The sequence below is a fragment of the Aulonocara stuartgranti genome (assembly GCF_965226115.1).
Source record: "Aulonocara stuartgranti genome assembly, chromosome: 9".
NCBI lineage: Eukaryota > Metazoa > Chordata > Actinopteri > Cichliformes > Cichlidae > Aulonocara > Aulonocara stuartgranti.
Genome location: NC_138960.1, coordinates 30,470,980 through 30,497,302, shown reverse-complemented (window position 1 = coordinate 30,497,302; position 26,323 = coordinate 30,470,980). Strand labels below are relative to the sequence as shown.

Here is a 26,323-nt window from a genome sequence, read left to right as displayed (position 1 = left end):
TACGTCACTTCAACTGAAAGACCAGGTAGTAAAGCCACGAGCACCGCCCACCTAAATCTGGCTCACAGAGAGTCTTTAAATCAACTTTTTTCTTTCATATTCATAAACTGCGACTGTGACATTGCTGAATCAGTGACGCACTCTTTCTCTGCCTGTGTGTACGTGGCTGTACTTAAAGACATAATTTAAAGTCTAGCTCACAGCTACCGACCCAAAACAGTGAACATTACACGCACGTAAACTGAGCCACACACAGAGAGTCAAAAGAAGGAGGAAGTTTTTCAAGGTGACCCTCTAATTGGCGGCATAATTATGATTCGTCTAAAAATATGGGAAAAAAGGCAAACTCATTCAGAGGGCCGTGAGTGGCAGGGTCAAGCTGAAGGAGAAGTTTAATTTGGCGGTGTATCGATGTCACCTCAGACTTGGAAACGGTTAGCCAAACACAACTCTAGGCGCTTCACTGAGAAAACAGTGGGAGCTATTACCCCTCTTGTAATTAGAAGCCTAGTATAAACTGCAAAGCACACGACCCAAAGAGTGGAAAAAGACCTCAGAGTCGAAATGTCAACGGGTTATGAGTGCAGAAAATAAGACTAGCTAAAAACACTCAAAGAAGATGTGTGTGTGTATTGGGTGTGTATGCTAGGATGGATCTCTTCGATGCTAATTCAGATGCTCATTTGTGGAATCCCCTCAGCTGCCTTGCCTCCAGCCTGTCCTCGGCCCACACGAGAGGGAAACTGATTACCTGGATTTCTTTTGTGTTTAGCGCCCCTGCAAGGCAGCAATCAGTCTGTTTCGATAAGATGTTTACATCGATGTTGATATTCAGATTTTTATTGTTTTCATCTCTCTCTGAGTAAAAGCTACGTAGATCTCTTCCAATACCATGGTTCTCAGCGAGGTCAGGCTGCATTTTTAAGGTCATTCATTAGTCTTAAAAAATGGCTAAGAAAGCATCTTTTCCTCCTTTACTGGCCACAGGAAGTGTGCCTATGACTCAATTATGGCCCCTTTCCAGGATGTTTTAATCCAAGCTGTACAGTGGCGATAGAAACACCATGAATTCTGCCTCTGTGCTCTCAGTCACTTTGGTTAAACGCACCTGCTTGAATTCCCCCGGTATGGTGTGCTGCGTGTCTGTATTTTGGCTTGCATGAAAATGGATTTTTATTTATTTTTTTAAATGTTTGCCATGCCACCATCCTATGCTAATTAGCACGTGAAATCCAGTTGACAAGACGAGACAAAAGCTTGAAAAGGTGTTTGTGTGTTCGGTTTGGGTGATGCCATTTCATGCAATGCACCATGGCTCTCAAGAAGCATCATTGCTAAGACACAAAAAGGAAAGAGCATTAGAGGGCCTGTCTGCTCGACACTACTCTGTTCTGGTCTGTTGTGTTGTGTTATGGTGCTAGCCTGGCTTCTAGCCCTAGCTTGAGTGCTCCCTCCACTCCACCATTGTTCCATTTGATAGCACTAAGTGACTGATTTAGGTTCAATGCCTGCATGGAGCAGACAGGCCAGCTGTGGGTTAAGCAGATAGCATTCAAGTGAGCTAACCCAATTCAAACCCAATCAAGCCAGGATTTATCGTTGGGGTCTGTATTTAGAAATCTGATAGAGTCTGCATCAGTCCCTTGACTTGTATCAGGAGAGATGGGCCTTATTTCTTTTAGCGGAGGACTATAAACGGCAAACCATGTTTTCCAGCAGGGACATAAATTTCAGGATTTGTAGACATTACCGCAAATGCACATTGGGAATGGGAGGGAGGAGCAGGGGCACAGGAAGTGGGGATGGCACAGCTGCAGACGTGGCTCCATGGTTCGCAAATATAGTCTGTCTGTCTTTCTGGGAGAAGATGTGATTTCACACCTAGCGAATCATACCATACCACATATGAATGCAGAAGAAAAGCCATCAGTCTTTAAATACAAGCGCCTGTGGAAAGGTTCTCTTTAAAAAAAAAATCCAGTGTGACTTGTGATAAAATTTGACTGACCTGACAGTCATTTTTATTCAAGTGCGTGTGCAAATATAAAGTCTAGCAACAGATGGATTTGGATTACCTGTCACCGACAGCATGACGCTTTGTTGCTTTTTTAGTCTGAGGGCAAACAAAATAAAAAATAAACTGCGATCGGAGGCATCTATTGCTCAGAGATAAAAGTATAAATGCACTTCATTCTAAAAGGGTATTCTTTTGTGTTATATTTTAAGAGCGACCCATATTTATACCTAAAATAGGACTTGAACTTGCAAATAACAGCTAAAAAGAGGGCAGACGGAGAGACGCAGTTCCACTGGGTGACACATTTCTCTGGTAATGCGTGTCTGGGAAAGGTACAGTGTATTTTATTTGTTTGTCTTACATGGCCTTCCCCATCATACACATATACATGTGACATCTTGCTCCATTTTGTGGCATGACACATGTAAACACCATGTCTAGATTTGATTGTTATGAAAAAAAACATGTCATGTCGCTCCTGACAATCAAAACAGTTCCCAAATGTAACCCTGTAACCTTGTAATGAACTGATCAAAACACTGTGTCAGAGCAGGGACTAATCACGGGGCCTCAAGAGCAAGTTAAAAATCTCCCACGAATGTGGAAATCCACTATTTTGCAAGTGAGTTAATTACATGTATTAGATATTAAAATGTTATTTTTAAAATGATGGGTTTACTATACTAAACTGCACAAACTTGTTTATACTTATACTGTATGATGTACTTGTGCAGCCAGAGTGTGTGTGTACGTTTGCAACTAAAGGGAGGAGGAAAGGAGAACTTTCAATGAGCACACAAGCTGAGCTGGGCTGGCTACTGTCCAGAACAGGAGCCTAAGGCATGGGCACAAACAGGCTTGTCAGTCCCCCTGATCCCTTAATGATTGATCCAAACTAGATAGCCATCATTACCATTCATGCACTCTCTCTTCTCCAGACCTTCCTACCTTCGCCTAATTTTACCTTCCATTTGCACGTTTCCATGGACTAATTAAACATTTCCCTCCTCTCTTGCTCTCTCTGTCTCCCTACCTCTTTCTGTCTCACTCTGTGTCCAGTGGTATGAAAAATAATGCAGCACATTTTTGGCACGTTATTATGTATGAAATGTGAGGGGCATAATGTATTCCAGCCGGTTGGAGTTCTCTTAGACTCGTCTTGCTTGCATCGCCTTGCTTTACAGCCAGTGTGAATGCTATACCTCCCATTTCTGCTTCCCTTCTTAAAAGCTGCTGACCTTGCCTCCGTCCCGCCCGTCACCAACTCACGCCTACTCCGCAAGGGCTGGGGTTTTCTCCACTGCCGTGATCCTTTTGGTTTGTAGTTCTGTCCCACTTGGCTTTAATTTACAGTGGGAAAATAATTAGAATCTCACTTTTGCAAAGAATGGAGTGAAAATGTAAACAATGCTTCCCTGCGGGTGGGTGCTTCATCACTTTGACAGGTGCATTTGAATTTGCCTGGGTGGCGGACAGGCTTGGTTATTTATGTGTCAGTCGCACATGGAAGCCCCGGCTGCGGCTGCAGTTGGGACTCAGACTAGGGACGAGATTGAAACTCAGTGGAGAGGGTGATACGGGGTTTGGATTTTGGGAGACTACAGAGGATGTTGCTGGTTCTGGACCCGGTGCTCAGAACGGTGCTGTGGCTCCTGGCATTTTTGCACATCTTGCCAACCAAAGCAGTTACAGCACCGGTGCCCAACCTAGCACCGCTTCCATGAACTGTCACCACAAAAAGACTGCTGCCCAGCAATTCTGTTTGCATCCAACAAGTTTGCTTGGTCCAAATTCAGATCCACAGTCGTCAGTGGTTTGGGGATTACTGCAAGAAATTAATCAAAGAGTTGCAGATTCAGTCTGCAGATTCCACCCACCATGATTTTTTTTTACCATGTAAATTACCTCAAAAATATGCTGTCTAATATTTGTAATATTTGATTCTAAACCTGCTCGATCCATGCTGCTTCTTATAAGGTAGAAAGGCAGCAACAGCGCTGGCACCAAATCAGTGGGAAAGAAGTGTAGAAGAGAGGAGAGAAATATGGGAGTGAATCTGGATATATGGAGGAGATTTAAGGCCATAGTGGTAAGAGAACCAGTAATGGGGAGAGTAGTAGGACCTATGTTGGATTAAAGAGACTGATGTATGTCTGGAACTGTGTGTATGGATTACTGCTTTAATTTGCCCTATAGAGGTTTAGAAATAAAAAATAGAAGTCTGTGTACAGACTTGGTTTTGGGGTATCCTTAGCAAGTTACTTGGAGATTCTTACATAAGGAATATTTTGAGCACAAAGAAAGCTTTATGGAGTCACCTGGTTTTTAGCAGTCTTTCTGTAAATACATTTTACGCTGTGAACCAGATCAGAGTCATGTTGGCTGGAAATGCTGAACTGTGATATGATCCAAAAGGAAACATTTTAAGTGTTTCAGCAGATCCAGTGAAGCTTCATCTGGATCACTGCATTGCATTAAGTTTACGAAGTAGACTTTGTGTCATAGATAGATAGATCGATTATTTAGTGGTATTGAACATAGGTACTTACATTAAAGCGATATTTTGTTTTCACATTTTCACTGTACATTGAATTAGTGCTCATTGGTATTACCATTTAATACAAATTAATCCGTATACTTTAGAACAAAAGGTAATCACATCTAATGCAGTGGGTTAGCACAGACAGATCTGAAAGAAGCATCAGTGATTATTGCCAAGTGAGAAAAGAGGTAGCCATGGTTGCTTCTTTTGTCCACATGTACACACAAACAAACACACACATACGACCATGCTCACAGACAGACAAAGCCCCACACAGTAAGGCAACGCATGCGTGCATCTCCAATGCCTGCGGGCGCTTAGGGCTATGCAGCAGGGAGTGGGGGGAGGCAGGGAGTAGTGGGTTGTGGGTTGATGGGGAGGAGGGTGTGTGTTGGGTGTGTGTGTGTGTGTGTGTACTGTGCATTGAGGCTCTCTAAGCTATAGAGGGTCAATCCCTCCTCTCCAACACCACCATCGTTTCTGTCAGAGCTGGCTTGGGTTCAAGGCCTGGTTGCTGAACACGGGGTTCATGTAACAGATACAGACAGAACGTAGAAACACAAACACACTGTCAACATGGACTCGTGGACACATGCACCAGCAACATGTAATTATACATTGCATGCAGCACAACAATTTGAATTAATAAGTGCATATGCTGTGGTGCAGATGCACAGATGCATTGCACGTACGTCAGAGGCTAAATTGTACTAAAGCACAAGCTCATTCTCTGATATCACTTCATGCATTTATGAACATAATGTTGGAAATGTTACTGGAAAATCAGTCACTTAACTCATGACATTATTTAAAAAGTAATCGCATTACTCATTACCCAGCAACAAAAGTCATGAATAACCTGTTGTTACTCGACACTGATCTGAAAGTTTACAAGAAAAACTTTTTTTTGCATCTTAAGGAATTTTGTCTTCAAGGTCACATTAGCCTTATTTCTCAGCAGGTACACTATAACTGTTAAAAATAAAAACTAGGTGACTCCCAGTCGATAGCATGAAACTGTTTGAATTTACTAGAATTGGCATTTGTCTTTTGGTAGAGGTGAACCACCATCCTGGAACAGCTAATAAAAGAGCTAATAGGCCAACCACAAATGTCAAAGTAACTATGGAGGCACTGAGATTAGCAAATGTAATATAACAACTGAATTTCAAATTGTAACCATGTATAGTTCCTGTTAAAGGAAAGAAAAAAATGCATCCACATTAGTGTAGCATTTTTCTAAGTAACAAACTGCTGCACTCCACAGTGCATAGCAGCACATGAAGTTCGTCCAGCACACACACATCCAAAGCCAAGACACGCCACAGCACATTGCACATGGCTGGGAACAGACCAAACCATAAAGCATAAAAGACCACCGACATACATGCATGGATAAGCCAAGCAATGTCAGCCATTAGAATGGAAATAGATATGCTATTATTGCAAATTTAGCCAATATGTGGATGCTCAGCGGATGTAATTGGAGCAGCTTGAAAATGGCATGGATGCACACTGTCTGCGTTGGGCCTGAGTTGGCTGAAGCAAAGGTCTGTGTCTGGTTAAACGCACCACTGGACAAGACAGGCCACCCATTCATATTTGCATGGAGGGACACACATACGTGCATGCGTATACACACACACGCACAGTGACAAAATGACTGTTATGCTACAGTAGCTTCCACCCACCCTCCTCACATGGCTGTGCCGGTAAAGCAAAGATCACCGTCTGCATTTATTTCAACTTGAAGAATGATAGATTATAAGCAATAATACACTCCATCTAAAAGTAGCACAGGCTAAATTGGACTTCTAGAAAAGATAAACAAGCAAAAATGACTGTATTTACAGTCAGAATAAACCAAACGACTTTAAAAGAGATTATACAATGAGATAGCATCTCTGACTGCCTGAGATAATCCAGAAAATAAGATATGCATAATTCACCATTACTAATCTCCTTTGCAGAAAGCCTACTCTCAACCTACAGTAAACAACTCAGATAGCAGCCCATCTTTTTTTCTGCCACACCATGTCTGACTCACCCTGGGCCTTAGGGAGATCACTTTTTCCAGGTTTGTTCTGGAGAATATTGAAGTTTACTTGAAACTTTAACAAAAGATAAATAAGCCTGTGCCACATTTAAATGTTTCAATGTTTACAGATGACTCACAGTCACACGTTTCTGCAAGTAAAGGTGATTAAAGTTGATCGGAATCTTCATCAGTGTTGAAATAATGAATCCACCGGGGAAAGGCGAACACGTAAACCAGTATCCACGAGCATTAAGACTCTTAAGACCAGGATCTGAACTGCTCTTGATAAGTCATGAGCTCACCTGATTATGATTTATGAAATGTTGCTGGTTTCTAAAATATTGATGATATGCTACTTTTTCCACACTCTTTTTTTCTGTATTTGAATTTCCATTGATCATGGGTTTTACTATAGTATTTCTCATGCATGATTCATTACTGCTTCACTTTTTTATAAAGAAACAGAATACACGCTCTCCTGCCAAGGAGCATAGTTTTCACTCTTACCTCCCATAAAACAGAAAATAAATTAGTTACCATTAGTTAAATGTATGAACCTTATCATACTTAAGAATACTGACAAGCAGGGTGAAATAGTAAAGTAGGCACTCGTTCTCTCTGTCAGGAATAAACTGTATTACTGTTATTACTGGAATAAGAAACCTCTCTCTCATAAAGACGCACAGCAGGCAGCAGCTAGTTTTCAACTGTTTTCTTATTATCCTTATTTTCACTAACAGAACTGATGATAAATGAAACTATAATCAAGTGTCAAACGTTTAGTAATTATTTTGTTTTGTCAACATTTGAACTCACACACACACACACACACACACACACACACACACACACACACACACACACACACACATGAATGCATTGGGGGCGACGCTACAACCCCAACCTCCAAGAAAGGTTTGTGTGTCATATTGGCTTCTGTCTTTATTGGCTCCTTATTAAATCCAAAATCAAATTTAAAATCTTTCTCCTCACATGCAAGTTCTTGAATTATCATTCCCCATCTTGTTTTAAAGATCTCATAGTAGAGTACCGTACTAACAGAGCACTTGGCTCTCAGACTACGGGCTTCCTTAAAGTATTTAAAAGCTGAATGGGAGGCAGAGTCGTCAGCTTTCAGGACCCTCCTCTGTGGAATCAGCTCAACAGCTCCCAACCAGTCACTACAGATGGCTGCTCCTCCATTAGCCTGGTTCTGCTGGAAGCTTCTTCCTGTTAAAATTGAGTTTTTCCTTTCCACTGTCGCCAAGTGCTCAAAGGAGGTCGTTTGATTTTTGGGGTTTTCTCTGTATTAATGTAGGGTCTCGACCTTACAATGTTGCTATATAACTTCAATTGAACTGAAATGAACTGATTGGGGTTCAGTATCTTGCCCAAAGATACTTTGTCATGCAGACTGTAGTATCTGGGGAACAAACCACTGACCTTCCGATTGGTAGATGGGTCTTGCTAGACTTTTCCAGCCAGCCCCTACGGTCAGGACCATAACTTTATAACATTAAGTGTATCAAGTTCAAACTAATTGTGTCACCAATACTTTCCAACTTACTCATTTGGCATTTGTCGCATGGACTCCTCATGCTGGCCCTTTTGTGGTGGGAAAACACATTTCCGTCGAGGACGCATTTCAAAATGTCATGTTGAGTTCTTAAAATTTTAGGAGACCAGGCTTCGTATTAAGATGCTGCAGACAGATGCCAAAGTTGAGTATTGCCTTTGATATCCAGAATTTGACTTTGGAGTAGCTTCCACCTAATAAAGCCTCGAAGGCTGGAGGTGATAAGTATCCAAGCCAATAACCAAAATGAGAGCTGGGAATAAGTGGTAAGACTTCACACACATTCTCACTCAGACACACTATAGCTGCATGTGCACACACACGCACGAGCACACACACACACACACACACACACCCTAAGTTGTCTCTTTAAGCTTATGAGGGGGAAAAAAAATCTCCAAATGTGGTGAAAAAAAATTCCAAATGTCTATCTCTCCTCTGGATGTCACGTGGGGCTGTTAAGACGCGACACCTGTCACAATCACCAGGACTTCTTCATCCCCTAAGGGCCACAGGAAGCGGCCAAGGTCAAACTCTTTAAAGGGGGAGTGAAGGGAGGAGAAGTAAGTAACGGCAGACAGTCGCAAAAAATCTGATCTGTCAAATTCAAGCCACAAAACCTCTGTGGAGCTAGAAGCTGTATACCTAAGCATGCATGTATGTTGAGTATGCATTACATACAACATTGCCCCAGTGTGTATGCAAAGTATATCTGCCTGCAGGGTACTTGCCCTGTAACATTTCCTCAGCTGATATAATCAAATCTTTTCCTCCAATAATGGCATCTCACTGTGTCATTATTCACTTAAAATGTTTGGTGAAACCACATTCTGCACCAGCTTCACAGATCCGAGCCAGGTGCTCTGGGTGGAAAACCTCTTTAACCGATGTAAAACGAGTCTTCCTAAATTTGTTCTATGGTTGAAAAGCTCTCGCTACAGTCTTTTTCTCACTTTCAAGAGTCCAATTTGTTGTCTTCTGTTTCACATTAGGGGATGGCAGTGCAGCAGAAAAAAAGGACTCTTTAGGACGTGGCCCGCTGGAGGAGGAAGAAGTCGAGGCTTGAAAGTGGCGAAAACCTGTTGTCAGTTTAACCTCTTCCAGCTGCCCATGTTTTGACAGCTGACATGCAAAGCTTCATATTATGAAGAAATTATAGGGAAAAGCTTTTCCTCACTAATGGTTTCATGAGAGTCAAGTGTCCAAAATATTCAAACTCAATGTTTCGAAACAACACCCGAGCATATTACCTAAATCCTTTTGGTTGACACAGAGGTTGAACATAATATAGGCTGCTAACCAAAGGCGCTTCCTTGTTTAGACTCCTCTTTTTCCCCTCTCACATTCCATCTCTTTGAAAGAAAAGCCTGCCCAGGCCCAGGCATTGGTAGATAATGACATCCTCTCCCTGGATTAATTGTAAGGGACACATTAAGCAATGGAGCTGACACTCCCTGTAATTAAACTGTTCACACCGACGAGTTCATACTGGAACACTTTGTCCTTTCTCTTGCTATCTAATGTTGGAACTGTGCGCCTGTTTAGGAATGCAGGTTGACTATAAGAAAAGGAAGTGTGTGGTGAAATTTAAACCCAAATAAGATAAGGTTTGTGCTTTTTAACCCTCTTTATGAGCCTGCAATGATCTCACTACATTTAAAAGTAGTCAGCTCATTTTACTGAAGATATTCTGTATTTGTGTCCATAAAATCTTGCGTGGGAATTGGAAAAGAGGTGAATGTGTTTGATCTTTATCTGTTTTTTCCCCCCTCTCTCTTCTTTTTTAACCACTGTGCACCACTTTCACACATTACTGCTCAGCAAAGTCCATGACCTTTTCAGGAACACAGGCATGTAGCCTTTGCAGTCATATCTCATATTGCGCTCCCTAATGCTCCGACTGTGGATGCTGTGCTTGCTGCTGTGTCGCTCCTGTCCTTGCCTGTCTGCTCGCTATCGCCTCGGGCCACTGGGGCCCTCAGCACTGTCCACTAAAAAAAGAAGAAACAAAAATCCACTGTAATTGAAGAAGTCTCTCTAATGTGACATGCACACGCAGGCAAGCAGAAAGGTTTGCATGAACACAGTCACACTTATAAATGTGCATGACAGTTTACACACATGCAGGCATACTGGGCCTACATGAACAGGTTTGCCTTCATACACACGCAACCAAGCAAATAAATGCACGCGTGCACACACACGTACACTTGCCCGCACACTGACCACATTGCTCTTTTGTAGAGCTTATTGGGGGTTGGGAGGACTATTTTGATCCCACGCACAAAGGCGCACACACACAGACACACACACACTACAGACCAGTAGTTGCCCTCTGACTCTAAAAACCCTTCCTGTGCCAGTGAACCACTCAGCTCTTCCTCTCCTCTCCCGGGGTTCCTGTGTTGCTGTTATGGGTTCCTTTTGAGGAGCTGAAGGTTCTATTGTTCTGTGACAGCGGTTCCTGTGTATCCTGTCACGGCCTACTGCTCCCTCTGTCTACCTTCCTCTCCAAAGCTTCTTTCTTTACATGAGTCTAGATTTGCATCTCAAGTGGCTCACACTCATTTAACTGTACTATTTGAACAAGCCCAAGATTGATGAGTACAAGTGCGCAGGCATGCACACTTGTAGTGTTTTGAGGACTGAATTTTATTTATTTAACTATGGGATTAAGATTTTTTTTGATGCCTCTGAAAATAGAGAACGTGCATGTCCTCATAGCTATTGTATAGATTAGGCAGGTATGATATTTGTAGCCTATATTATTTTGTCTGACTCCAGATGAACTTTTGCAAAGAGATTAAAGCTCAAAATCTATTTTTATCACTTGGTAATTGGTGCCAAAAGTGTGACCCTGACAGTCCTCCATGGTCAGGGGCTCACAACACACACAGGCTCTGGATTAAAATGGAGAACACACCTCACATGATTAACAGCCAGCCTCCCAGACACAAGTTATCATTACCACTCCAGTCTGTGCCATTTGACTCTCAACAGGTTTACTCTCCACCAAGCGCACTGCTGTTGCAAAACACCTTGGGTGTTCCCAAACTCGCCTGCTGGTAACCCATTACCTAGACATACAGAGACAAACGGCACAAAGGTACGCAAATGTTGATGCAATCAGGTTGAGAAAACATCTCCAGGGCCATCATACAACCCCCTCTCTCCACTCTCTCCCTCCTTCCTCACTTCTTTTAATCTCTCCCTCCCTCCTTCAATTAATACAATGTCACCACCACCACTGGGAAACTTTCCTTTCGGTGAATTAACAGCAACGGGAAAGCTGGTGCTCTACTCTGTCACTGTCATAGCGGTAGCTCCGACAAAACAGTTTGCGTACCTGCTTAAGTATTACAGAAATTAACACCTCCCTTCCAGGTACAGTAATCAAGGGGGTGACGGGAGACAATTAATTAGGTCCATCTGCATCACTGCCTTTACATAATTAATGGGGCTCATTACTGCACCACTAGTAAGATGTGGAGCATGCAAGCCCTCTCACTAGCTGGGAGCATTACTGACGGCACAGAAAAAGTGAAGATTTTTGTTTATTTGAAATCACTGAAATGCGCCTCTAGTTGGCAAACCTGTGGTACTGATTGCTGTCTACCAGCAAAATATGTGAAGTTTTTATTCATTTATTCCACAGGTTTTAAAAACATCATCCTGAATCAGTCGTATATCAGGGCAAATCTGATAAACAAATGAAGAACATATGATGTTTTCTTTATGATTGTTGTTATCACAGGAAAAGGAAGATTGTATTTATCACACGATTAAATTAAAAAGCTACATACTAGTATTTTACTCGCCCTCTTTGCTTAGTCAGTGGACCCTGCTGTTGACATCTTCACCTGAGGAATTTTTAAACCTTCAAGCAACTCAATGGAACAACTCGATGGATGAATCTTATAATATAAAGTTAATTGGTGAGAAAGTAAAAATGAGATTATGTTTTATGACCACCTTGTGAAAATTACAAGTTTGATAATAATAGGCCATTTGCAGGTTGGTTATTGAATGTGGATTCTTTTTTTATTGTTTCATTGCTTGGGGGACATAGAGCATTACAGAGATTTTGCTGAGCATGCTAACACCATCAAGAATCTACTTTTAGCCTAACTGATTACCTGCCTCTCATATTCTACTTGGTTTAATTTTAGCCTTTAAAAAAAATTCTTTAAAAAGAAACAGTGGGGGAAAAAAAATGGTATGACTTCATGTTGCACTTGGCAGGTCTGTTGTTTGGAGATTTTTGGAGAAATTGCCACCTGTTACAGGGCTAATTTTTATGCCCCTGAAGTTTATCTGGACTGTTTTTTACTTTGGGGTTTGGAGCACTGATCGGTGGCTCCATTATTAGCATTGCACAATCTGTAAAGTCCTTGCTTCAAGGTGTTACATGGTAAGTCAGTTCATGATTTGTATGTGTTTAAAAATAATGGAGAAGTCTCAGCAATATAGCTTCTAGAACAGGTGCCGACATATAATAGAATCATACGTTTCAGAAATTTTTAAATGATTGTCTGTAGAAATCTCCAAAATAGAAAAATAGGTGGTTCTACAACTTTTAAGGAGTGGAGATGTAAGTATAAGCCTAACCTTTATTGCTTGAAAGGAAAAGAAAGTGGGGGTAAAGTGGAACCCATGCCTAGGCCAGAAACAGCTATTCACTGCTAATGTCGTAACGTGCTACAAACGAATGTGTTACTTTCATCCAATTACAGTTACAAATATTTAATTACAAAGGTTCTCAGTGATTTCAACAATAGTTAGAGAGAAAAAAGAAAACTTGCAGCTTGAAGGCTGAAGAAAACGGTGGCGCGGTCTAGATGCGGACATTACTTTTACTTGCACAAAAGGACGAGAGGTCAATGGTGAAGTGAAAAGAGCATCCAGGACAGAAACAGCTACATTACAGGTAGCAAAGAACAGGGACGCCACTTAATCTTGCCATATGAGGGCCAATAAAAGTATTGCGTTGGCACAGCAAAAACAGAATTTCGAATTTTATTTTGCTGTTGTCATATACCTGAAAAATATGGCAAAAAAGAGAGAACTCAAAACTCTGCTAATGCCCACAATGAAGGCTCACCAATGTTCACCCATGCTAACCAACTCTGTGATGATACACTATGTGTAACATGCACATTTAAAGTGCACACATCATGCTTGATGACATGGCTAAAGACTAGATATAGCACCCTGTTTTTTTCCCATTATTATGAAGCCTCTTGTATTTCAGTGAGGGTTAAAGAGGCTTTCTTTTAGCAGGTGAGCTTCTGTGCTACATGACAGTTAGGCAGCCAGAATATGTGCAGTTACAAAACTTTCATATTTACACACTGTTTAACATGATTTTAGCCTAGATGGATACCAGCTAGCTGTTTAGGAGGAATCATAATCAGCAGAGTTGTTTCATGTATTTACTTAAGTATGGATGGGATGAGAAGTTTTCCCCGGGCTGAGAAGAATCTGGAGGTATATCCATGATGACGCTGACACTGTGTGAGCACTGAGCAACACCCACCCTTTTGCACATGGACCACACAAAGGTCAAGTGTGTGGTGGTGACTGTCTGATGAATGCATTGCCTGCTTTCCAGGGGGGGAGAGGGAAAAAGGGGAAGTGGCTTTTCAAAGGTGACCACATTTCAGTAGAGGTGCGATGTTAAAAATAAAAAGCAATAATCGTTCTTTTCCCTTTTAAGGCTAAGCTTCTTTCAGCTTTGGTCCAGCCTCAACACCTCTACAGGGTTAGAAGAGGATCTAAGACTATAAAAATATTCAAAAGTGCCAGAGTTAGTTAAAAGAAACATGGGCTATTTGCAGATCCCGATAGCCCGAGATCGGATTTGTTCAAAATATCTCACTCTATCTTTTTCAATAACGTTTTAAATTTGGTTACAAACTCTTGATGCTCCTATGGGTACCTTGTTTTTCCTTCCCCTCATCCCTCCTTTTTCTCGCTCAGCTAATGAAGGTCTCGTAGCCCACTGTTATTAAAATTACGCCCTTGCCTCTGATATTAATTGGGTCCATAATAAGGAATGCGTCAGATTCATTATTTAATTGCAAGGGCACATTTGGAATACAGTTTCTGAAATGTATTTTTAATGAAAAACACTACATCCTGACCTAATCATATCAACCTTATTCTATCTAATTAAGGATGCAAAAAATCATTAGAGTTGCAAAATATTAGTTTCAGCTCTTTTGGGCTGCTCCTTTGCTCGCTTTCATGAATATATTTTTTCCCTGTCTATGATAAATAGTTAATGAGGGAAAAATGACAAAAATTTGCATGTAGTCAAATTAGTCTAATAGGGATATGTCTTTGCTGAGTTAGGAAAGTGACCCTTTTCATAGGAGAAACTGTTACAATAATTATGAAATAATGGTAAGGCCCATCTTATTTTGATGAAAAATGGTCTGCTTGAATAATGTAAAAATGTTAAAATGCAATAACCCTAAATTTTCATCAGACCAGAGAACGTGTTAACGTGTTAGCATTTTATCAGTTTAATAACATCAAATTAGGTATAATATGAAGTATGCTGTAATTGTTACCATGGAGGGGGATATGCAGTAATGCAAAGATGATTTAGCAGTGCACCACAGCAAGAGGCCATCAGCTGCTAAATGAGGCATTTTCTTAATCACAAACTTTGGGGATGTAATTTCTTTTAAAGTCTCCAAACAACGGAAGGCTCAATTTTCTTCCAATAAACAGGTCCATCACCATCCCATTAATGGCGGTGTAGTCACCTCTCAGAACAGGGGTTGCATTTCATTAAGGCATGAAGACCAATAAACAACAACAACAAAAAAGACTTTAGAAAAAGAATAGCATTTACACGATTACAATTATACTATCTGGTTTAGCAATGTAGTGTAAAACCATTTAAAAAGTGTATTTTTTAGGTCCTGCTGATGCAAAATGTATTCCTCTGTTTCTCTCACTTTTGTAGCTGAGTTTTTGTACAATTTTCTATCAAGAAGAATCCAGCTTTTCAAAGGTATCCATTCCCCTGTGTCTGGCACGTCACAATCGACATAGTTAAATACTTTGTTTAGGAAAACAAGATTTTGCATACTGTTTTGTCTTCATGTCTCCTGCTTCCTGTTGCACGTCCTGTCTTTTGTTTCAAAATAAAGTGTAACTACAGATTAAAAAAACCCCAACAAAGCATTGCATCATTGAGAGGAAGACACAAGTTCTAATGCCATGTTGACACAATCGGCAACAAGCTCACTTTGTTGCATCGTTCACCGCTGAAGTTTTGTTCCGTCTCTGCCTGTGGGGCTCTGTTGGTTGCTGCTTCACCCTGTTATTACTGCCCTGAAGAAATTCAGGAATGTTTAACTTTGCTTTATCACATGTCACACCTGTCACACGGTGACAAGTGTCAGGTATGAGATAGCAGCTTCATGTTGCCTTTTTCATTGAAACGAAATTCGCTTTTCCACAGCGCTGTGAACGCAACATAATGAATGCAGTCCTGCTTGTAGTGTAAACTTTGTTACGACACGGTTTGACGCGACTTTGATGTGTAGTCGTTCAGATATTAACTGCTACGACCCTCAAAAACTACATTTTGGTTTGGCCCACTCTGTTTTAGTTCTACAATTAGACAAAATAATGCATCACTTCCTAATGCGCAGACCATCTTTCACCACAGTCCACTGCAGCCTCTCATCCCGTTGCCTCACATACTTATTTGAGAAAAGAGCAAGGGAGTTAATGAACATGGAGAACATGTAGCGAGCAGTGTGCTACTAAAATACCCTACAGAATAAATTAAAGGGGGCTGCAGTTTGATCGCTGCATTCTATTTCCCTTATCTCAACAAGTCACATTTTCAATCACTATGCAAAGATTTTACATCAGGGGTAGGCTTTGTGCTAATACACTGCCCTCTCCTGTGCCACCATCATCGACCTACACGGGGCTGGGCCACATGCGTCATCCTCTCCCCCGTGATAGTAATTTCATGGGGACAAGCATTTATTTCAGCTGCCTTAGATGATTTCGAAATGTCCGCAATAAGGGAATGCCCACTATATCTCACACACGCATTCCACTGTGTGTGTTGATTGAGCAGTCTCTCTTTAATGAAATATCTTCGAAAATTGGTTTCCACAGACTAATCAGGCTGCCTGTTAGCTGAGTTTCTGTTTTGGTAATTATCTTGTACTAATTAGAACGGAGCTAAAGACCTCTGAGATGAATTCTCAGCTTTCTCAAATGTAACTAAAGAAAATTTAATGATATAAAATGAACCTATTCTATACATCCTCTCGGATGTAATATCTCCTTTAAAGTGACCAGTGAATGCTAACCCTGTGTTATCTTGGCTGCCTTTAAATGCTTCTGTTAGTGCCTCACTGATCTCACCCAGCTCAGCACTTTCATTGAGCACCTGCACCACGGCAGAAGACCTTATTGGTTACAAACACCACAGTTAATTCCTCCCCTTTGACCAGGTTAATTGAAAAGACTAGTATCATTAGCCCAACAGGTCACTATTGGTTTAATTACAATGCAATTTATTTAGAGACAGCAAAGGAGACCAATAATGTATCTACCTTGCGCCTCTCTCCATTGAACCCTCTCCACTGCTCTGCTTTCTTGACAATGTAGCTCAGTTCCTGATTGGACAGCTCAAGGTCTTGAGGCAGGAAGAATACCCCCTCCTTGGCGGTGAGTCGCTGAAAGACATCCAGCATGCGACCATCATTGTGGAGTCTGGAAGGTGTGTGGTGAGAAAAAAGAAAAGATTCAGAAATGTAAGACGGCGCAACAAAAGCAGACTGACTGGAGATCTTAGAGAACGTTTTTGACTAAACACAGCCTTTTGTAATAAAATACTGCACTGCATTCCTGATACAAAAAATATGGCTTCATATCTACATTTTAGCGTTATAATTTTTTAATTGCTGGTGGCAACTCAAGACTGATAAGAAGCTCTTTGAGCACATGAGAATATGCCCAACAGAGGTACGAGATTTAAAAAATGGCGACTTGCTATATGAGGGTACTTAGCCTGCAAATACAGCAGATATTAAAGAAACACAGAAGGGAATGGGAACTTCCCAATGACAGGGAATGAATGATGGCCAATAAAGTATACAGCGGTAACTGTACTGCCCACCACAGACCTAGCATTGTAAAGCCACACCTGGCCCTTTGGTTGTCCCTGACCAGCCCATGTTTGGTCAATCGGATTCAAATGTAAATACATGCATCATGTTGTTTTTCCTATTTCACCCATTAAACACTCTTTTTTATTGGAAATATTTTGAAGAGGATTTCTCTATGTATGTACATACATGTCTGCAAGGGGATATAGCTTCACTGTAAATGCACTGGAGCAGACAGTGATGAGAAATGTCAGATCACGGCAAAAAAAAAAGAATGACTGATGCAGAATGAATGTGGAGTTTTTGACAGGCCACGGACTTCTAAGTATTTATTTACTGAAGTCAGTAAAGCTATGTCCTTAGTTTTTGTCGAGCACATTGCTGTGTTTAAGAATTACATTTAAAATTGCCATTATGAGACTAAACACACAGAGAAATACAAGAACCTGACTGATGCAGCCTAGAAACCTTTACTGGCAAAGCTGCAAAAGCAACAAAGACTTTTTACTCAGATTTACGCCTTAAATCATCAGACTTTACTGAAGCATTATAACACAAACACAACTAATGAGTGAAATTACTCGTTTATGTTATTTCTACAAACACGTATGTATATCAATTTAGGAGTCACTGGCAATTAACCTGCTTTACCACTGACGTATGAGAACATGTTGCTTGTTTCATTGCCACCAAGAACCAATCTTTTTTTTTTCTTAGTTTGTTATTAAGAATATTAATTGCGTTCATTAAATCATGGTCGCTGGTTGTAAACAAGTGCACCTATGAGAAATGGAGGCTGGAGGATGGTGAACCAAAAAATGTTTCCACTGTTGCAGAAACATGTAAAATGCGGTGCGTAATTAAATATATACGTTTGTTATTTCATAGGTTACTGCAGTATATGCCCTCAAAAGTTCCAAGAGCATTTGAAACATCACCTTTATTCACACATACCTAGAAAAGTTCATATGAAACCTATTTTTGGTTCCAGAACACAGACGTTGTGTGGATCTGCAGCTTGCAGAAATGCACAGGGCCAACTTTTTATTCTGACAGCTGGGTTGGATGCTCTATAAAAGTCTAATACATCAATTGAAACAGCAAAAGGAATCAAACAAATTGGCCTGTGAGTGGGAAGTATTTTGTGGACACAAGCTGAGTGTAGAAATGTCTGAGTTTGGCTGGGTGTCTGCGTGGTTGCACAAATATTAATGTGTGGGAGTCGGATCCTGGGATGTTCTTCAGTGTTAATGCTGTGCTTCAAAGATGGCAGATACAGTGGACGTGCTGGTTGCAGATGCATCTGGAGAGCCCGGCTTGAGTCACAAGAAAATTTTCTGCCCAGCAGAAGGCATATTGATTCATACCTCCACATGAGTACGCATCACCAAAATGCTATTTTTCGTTTGCCACATGCAGCCAACCCCTAAAAAGAAACACCATGTCTGTAAACAAATGTCTTGGCTGACCATCAAAACCAACAGACCTTGTGCCCTTCCACAGAGATTCTAGCCTGTCAGAGGGTAATCAACTCTCAAATAAAACCAACATCAAGGAGGCAAGGATTTATACAAGAAGCTGGTACGGAGCTTTGAACTCAGCATCATTCCCCATTGCTCTTGGGAGTGGGATGTTTGTAGAATCTTGACCTCAGACACAGGAATAGCATGCATTCATTTTAATCCTACACTTGAATTGTGCTTCTCATTCATTTATGTGGTTTCTCTCTTGGAGGAATTCACCATCTTTGCATCTCCGAGCTTCAAAACGGGCTAATTTCTTTGGTGTGGAAAAGGCCTGAATTTAAGTATGTAATTCTTTACCATGTAGGTTGTGATCTGGATGACAAGGCTCATGGCAGGTCTTTGTTTAAGCACAAGGTTCACGAGTTGATGTCAGTGGATGAAAGGGTCAGAGAATAAAACACAAATGATTTGTCTTTCTAACGTATATGTTAGTATTATCTCACCCAAAGGTTTTTCTCACTTTGGTTGCTCTGTAGTGTAGTGGTTTACACATTTGCCTAGCAAGCAAAAGATGGGAGGTGACACAAATCCCTTTGGGGTTGCATCAAGAAAGGCATTCAGTGTGAAAACTGCTCAATCAAACATGCAGAGATACCCACTGTGGAAACCCTTAGTGAACAAAGGAGCAGTCAAAAGTAGCTTAAACTGTATTTCTCAATTTACAGAATGTGTGATTTATTTTAAAGGATCCTATCAAACTAAATTTAATGGAACAGAAGGATTCAGTGCAAACAAAGATACCTTCTTATCTTGTTCCATCAAAAACAAACTTGCAAACCTCTTCTAATGAAGAAGGAAAACTGATAAAGACACTGATGAAGTAGACACTTGCAGTAACTGAAACAAACAAAGTTTTTTTTCTTTTACAGTCTTGCAAAAATGTTGATGGAACTACCACTACACTACTACTTTTATAGCTGCTCATTTTGGTTTCTATAAAGGGTCAAAGAATACAGAGGTATTTTACGTGTATTTTTGCAGGCAGTGAATAAAAGCTTCCTAAATGTAATTAAGAAAAAAGGATAACAGTCCATTCTATCTATACATACGGCCTGGAGCATATTTTTTAGAAATAGGTCATGGTCTGTGTCAGAGCCCCTTCCTTGTAGCCAATAGGAAATTGTAACCCATAAAATTATCAGCCTTGCTTCAGCCTCGTGGCCTACATTCAGTACAAACCCGTGTGGCTGCTGAGTGGCAGAAGTCATTATTCCCGGCTGCTGTTTTAATATTGTCCATTTAGTCTGATCCCGATAAGCGTCTCGCTCACTGAAATTAGATGGCACCATCTCCTTGGCTGCCAATCTCAAACTGATTAATTCAATAGGCGCTTTCTTACATTTTAAGCTATTAATGGAATTTGGTCGTATGTTAGAGTGAGAGAACACACCTTGGATGAATACTGAGTTACACTATTCAGTAATTTATCACCTGCCTGCCTTTAAAGTGAGTCCTATATTGCAAAAAGTCTGTCAAATCAAATGCCTTTGAATGTTTGAGAAAGAGCAGTGTTTGTTTTGCCTGGGCTTTCGAACTAATCAGCAAAAGGTCTATAGATGACATGAAAAAGCCATCCGAGTTGCCAAATCACAATGCAGGCTAGCAACCAAATGTTTCAACATGGCTGACCTCAATCTGCAAGACATGAGTGGAACACACAGTGCATTAAGATAGAGTATGTGTGTTCATCACCATCCGCACACCGTCCTTTTCAATATGTATGAAACCTGCAGTGATCCCAACCATGCAAAACACCCAGCCTAATCGGATAAAGTAAGGGGGTTCCATATTCACGCTATATCAAAACACATCTAACGTTTGAATTAGAAATGATTTCCATTTTCCAGTGAATTGCAGCGAATGGTATGTTCAGGCAATCTAGCTGTGTGGTGCGTGTGTATATTCCTGATTCTGTGTTTAATAAGTTTGTGTATGCTTGTGTATGTGGGCCTTTGATGCATAACTCCATCAGCAATTCCCTGCAACTATAAATTCAAAATAAATTACATCAACATCTGTTTATATTTTTGATTTTTTTTTGTTTACAGTTTTTTTGTGGACAGAAAAGGTGAATAAATACTTGATGAAGGGTGGAACAAGCAGGATAGTAACATTTAGATATACTGTATTATTATTAACTGGTGCTATACTATCCAGTCGTTAAGTGATGACGTGACGAATCCTACTTCCGGGCCTAAAGTAGTCTGCGTTTAATAAGGCCTGGAGACTAGCCAGCAACCCCTGTCAACCTCTAGTCCTTAAAGAAAAATGTGTATTTCCGGTTAGCAAGTGGTTGCTGGAAGTTGCTGTTCAAGAAGAGGTATACAGTCCTACACAAGAAACATCTTCATGATTGTTTTGTTGCTAGCAGATTGCTGTTTCCACCTGCAGTTTGCAAGTTGCAATCAAGTTTCACTACTCCTCGAGGAGCAGTTGGCCAGTGTTTGTAGGCAGGTAGCTGACTTCCAACTATAGGTGGCCACAGCTAGTTGCTAGCTGTATTTTAGCCGTGTGATTACTAGCAACCGAAGCAATCATAAAGAGATTTTTAATGCAGAAACTTTAGCAACCACTTCTTAACCACTTGTTAACAATGTTTCCCTCGAAAATAGAGGTTGTCAGGAGATCACTTACCTGTCTCTAGGCCGGTGTGACTGAGACCCAAAGAAACCAATTTCAAAATGTCATCGTTCTGATTTACTAAATGGGGAGGAGGTAAGGTTTGGACGATTAAGGGCTGGTTGTGCATTTGTGTGCTGTGGGTTGCGGGGGTGTTATAGGTTTTACTGCAGTGGTTTTATTGTCCCAGCTCACTTGAGATCAGATTGACCTACATGTAGCCCCTGAAACAGAATTTAAGGCAGACTTATTTGTGGGTGTCTCATAAAGATACTTTGTATTTAATGCCACAGATACAAGTGGCATTAACAAGTGATATAACTTGTTTTCAGATTCAAAACAAAGTTCTTGTAGATGGTTGACTTAAACCAAGCCAGCAAGTATTAAATACGTTTATTGTACATATTATATACTAGGAGCATACCGAAAACAGAAACAAATTAACATTCAAAAATACATTCATTTTATCTCTAAAATAACAAGAAAATATTTGAGATTTATTTTAATGTTAATGCCAGTTGCTTCAAAACATTTTGTGTTTAAGATAATGTAATTGTTTTCTTGCTATATTTGGTATTCTAACTGTGTAGCTCACCTGAGCAGGTACATGGAAAGGATGGTGATGGAAAGGAGAAAAACGACAGCATAGAGGAAGAGAGTGATGATCACCCCCGCTGCACCTGATTTGTCAGCTTGATAGAAGTGCCAATAAAGCTTGGCAGCATCCCCCACTGGTGTGTCAGGACTGTAGGAGAGGCGCTAAGGAGACAAGGATTAAAAATAAATAATAAGTAGTTTCCTATAACTGTGGATGCAGAAAATCTCTTTTTCTAAATGAAGATCACAAGACAGTTCACGGATTTTCTTTCACATATTTCAAAAGTCAAAATATAACAACGTTTTCTCTCCCTTTTTACGTTTAAGTTGCTGCCTACATGAAACTGCAGCAAGAAATGTCCAATCCATTTCAGTCACCTTACACATCTAACCCGCTGCCAAAAAAGACACCCATCCAACCTTGCACATTTTGCTTCTCACCCTCTCTGCACTCTTTTTTTTGTAATCTAAAGTCACTTTGCCAAGATAAAGTGAACTCCTATTTAAAGTGCACAAGTGTCCAAGTTATTTTTAAGTGACTTACCCCGAGGATGGCGTCCACTGCAAAGACTGCCAGGGGGTCGAGGACTGTCCACACTCCCTGAGCCATGATAAACTTTGACGTGAAGGAAGGGAGTGAGCCAAATATCTGTTGACAGCCCCATCTGATCAGAACCAGCAGGAACGTTATTGCGTTCAAGGTCAGGGGACCCACCACCACCATTGCCAGCTCCTCCCGGGTGTGGAGTAAAGAACTCTGGTACACGAGGTCCACCGTGTGTGCGTGGAAGTGGAATCTGGTATGAGAGGAAAGTGTCAATATATGTGTACCATATTTGTGCTTGTGATGCTTTGCATGACCTACATGTAGCTGTTTCCAGCAACTCCATATACTGTGTTATAGTATTTGTGGCTAATTCACTCAAATGACTTTGATGGCATTATGACTGACTGTTGTTAAGGAAACCTTTATACCTATTACTATCATAAAAGACACTAAAGATGCAAAGGACACTGAAAGTAAGAGTATTACCACCTTTGCCGATACATGGCAGAGCTTATCCAAGCCCGTTGTACGTTAAACTCCCCATTTACAGCAAGCCTCATGAGTTCCTTAATCTTCCCATCAGTCAGGAGGAGGTAGAGCCAGTGGTGGGAGAGGAGGGGTCCAGTTTTCTCTCATTAATTTCCATCTGATTTGCTCCAAGAGTCAAGCATCTCTCAGATTCTGTCCATTAATCTGACAGTAGAGGTCCATTGGTGTTTCATCTGAAGCAAATCTCTCAAGAGATTCAAGCCCCAAAAAGTCATTTCAGAGAACAGAGATTACCTCTCTGGATGACCGGTAAAGACAAGAGACTTTGATGTGTTATTTTTTATATTTCCAGACAAAATTATAAGTAAAAATCTTAAGATCTCTCTCAAATGCTTCCTATTATTTTGGCACAAAATAAGAGACATTTTGTGCTATAATTAAAGTACATTTAGTTAAGTACAACTTTGACATACTTTTTCTGTCCTTGAAGAATGTGATTTATGCTACACTCTACTTCTGATCGCTCTCTTAACAGATTACATTGAAAAACATATTTAATAAGCACAAAAATATTATACTGCTTATGCCTACAGTATATGTTTACTTATAATTCAGGATATTCTGAACACAAGATGTTTAGTACCTTAGACCAGTGTATTACTGCTTTGTAACTTGAGTGAGTAAAAGAAAAGAAGAGAAGAAATGAAGCACTCATAGATGACTGTAGAAGCACTGAAGGCCAGGGACTTTTGCTGTTGGGGACTCTTTGCAGGCCAATGATGTCCCGGGATGGATTATGGGAAGGGAGAATGCAAAAACAAACAGACACAGACGTAGAAAGAAAGAAAAAGGAACGAGTGTGAGATATAAGGGTGAAGCGAGGTATGCCTGTCATCATGCCAACCGCTCTGACTGTCACTTAGTCTCTCTCTCCCTCCCTCTCAATGGGCATCATCAGCTCTGACCATTGCATGGAGAGAGAAATGCTTGGAGGGAGAGCAGCAGATTTGGACATGTGGAAGTTGTCATCCAGCGTTGACCCCCTCTGTTTTCACATTTTTGTTTTCTATCCGCCCCCTCAGTCCATTCTTTTTTCCTTTTTTTTTCACTCAGCCACATTTTTTTTTCTTCCTGAGCTCTCCTCCATCACTTTCCATGATGTTTGCGCCCCTGAGTTATTGTAATAAAAACCTGGTTGTATGCATGTTTGCAGCCAGCCCTTTTATTGTGATGAATTAAATCAGCACCATATGCTATTCCAATGTGATTTAACAGTTCTGTGGCATCTTATTGCTGTTTATTATCAATGCTGCGTACCAAATAATAACAATAAATTCCTTCCAAATAATGTAGCCTTTTGGGACTTAAAGCTGTGTGGTGAGCAAACTCCCCCAGCAATGGTTTGTTAATATTGAGAAAGTCTTGTTAAAATGTTAATGGGGGGATTCCAAACAGATGATCTGGGTGTATCAAGCCTGCATTTGCCAACACACACACCAAGACACACACAGCACATCCTCATCCTCTCAGCTTGTTGTCCTCTCCGCATCGTATTTTCCCATAACTGTACACCGCATGTGTGTGAGCCTACATTCAGGTCATGTTATGTGTGGCCATGCTAATGAATTTACAGTATGGTAATATGCTACTATTATCTGGTATGTGTCAGTCCTCTGTTTTTATTAATGGATTTATGTCAGCAGCAATGTGTGCGCTTGAAAAGTTTTGCGCGTCTGTGTGTGTATTCATGCGATCCTCTTCCATGCATGTGTGTGTGCAGGGCAATATCAAAGGAAGCAAACTCACTTGTTGACAGGAACTGCTATGGCCTGGAGGTAGAGCCACTGGCTGCAGTAATGCAGGTAGAGCCTCAGAAACCACATCAAAGCCAGCAGCAGTATAATGAGGCCGAGCTGCTGAACGGAGCCATGCCAGCTACTATGCAGTTGTTGTTGTTGCCGCAGCAACGGCAGGCCCAGCTCAGATGGCAGCATGGAGAGAGCCAGACGCGCTCGGTCAGACAGACACGGAGGACAGGAGCCAGGTCCAGTCAGTTGTGATCTGTTTTCATAAGAGGAGGATCATACACACTGTACATGACTATCTGAAGTTTTCTTCAGCATTTCTTTTTTTTTTTAGACACTGATACTATTACTCAAGTATGTAATTATGTGAGTTCATTACTCAGATTCCCTCCAATGAAAGCATTGTAATGTCTTTTTTTCTCATTAATTTTACATCACACTTTCAGGCTGGATAAGAACGTTCATGCACAGGTGACCACATAAAGCAAGATTACTGAAACAGAACAAAGGTGTTGACTTTGTTCAGTCGATTTGGAGGTTATGACAATCACTTTGAATAATGATGCAAATCCTTCCTCCTCTTTCTGTTGCATACTATTCAGAAGCTTATTTCCATCACGACAGCCATGCAGTAAACATTAAAGGTAGGGAAATGTAGTATTCAAACTGGCACACACACGCATACAATTGCCAACATATACACAAGTGCTCTCTCTTTTTTTCCCCCTCACTAACACACCAAAGACACGCAAACAGATAGGAATCCCTTTCAGCGGTGCTCAGCTTCCCTCAGCACCTCTGCCTCCTATGTGCCGCCCTTTGTCAGGCCTGCTCAACTATTCCCTTTCATAAGGAGTGCACAGATGGAGCAGTGGAGGCAGGAGCAAAGGAAAGGAAAGGAAAGGAAAGAAAAGGAAAGGAAATACCCTAACATAAAAACCTGACATTTCACATTTGTGTATAGGTAAATTAGGTGTGCATTTACAACATTCGTTGACTTTTGTTCAATATAATTTGCACATGTCAACAAGCAGTGATAGTGATGACTCCTAGCATTCGCCTGATAGTAATTAGAACAAGACTTAAAGTAGGTGTTTACAGTAGAGCTATGGCGAGGATCACACAATGTGACTTAAGGCATATGCCTGTGGACATCCCCATGTCTCACCACTGTGTCCCAGAGCACAGTTGGAATTCACTTTGTAGTGTGTATCTAGGGAAAATGGTACATTGCCTAAAGACGAAAAACCGAATCAATTGTATTGCTCTCTCACCCCCATTACCAAATGTGGGCTAGACTTGCATCAAAATGTACAAGTGCATTGTGTTCCCTGCTTCTACTAATACGAAAATGTGGAGCCTCACATAATTTTGTTCGAACCCAGAGATAATTTTGGCCGTCGCTGTGAGGTGTGAAG

At 40.9% G+C, this 26,323-nt stretch overlaps 1 protein-coding gene across 1 annotated transcript in view; it reads right to left on the bottom strand.

Moving 5' to 3' along the window:
- The window catches only part of ofcc1 (orofacial cleft 1 candidate 1), a 77,081-nt gene that overhangs the window by 6,353 nt on the left and 44,405 nt on the right, over positions 1-26,323 (bottom strand). Inside the window, exons 18-21 of the mRNA XM_082547155.1 lie at positions 24,907-25,161; positions 22,609-22,861; positions 22,063-22,226; positions 16,768-16,927 (exon numbers count right to left, since the gene is read on the bottom strand). Coding sequence (XP_082403281.1) covers positions 16,768-16,927; positions 22,063-22,226; positions 22,609-22,861; positions 24,907-25,161 — 832 coding nt within the window. The remainder of the gene's footprint in view (positions 1-16,767; positions 16,928-22,062; positions 22,227-22,608; positions 22,862-24,906; positions 25,162-26,323) is intronic.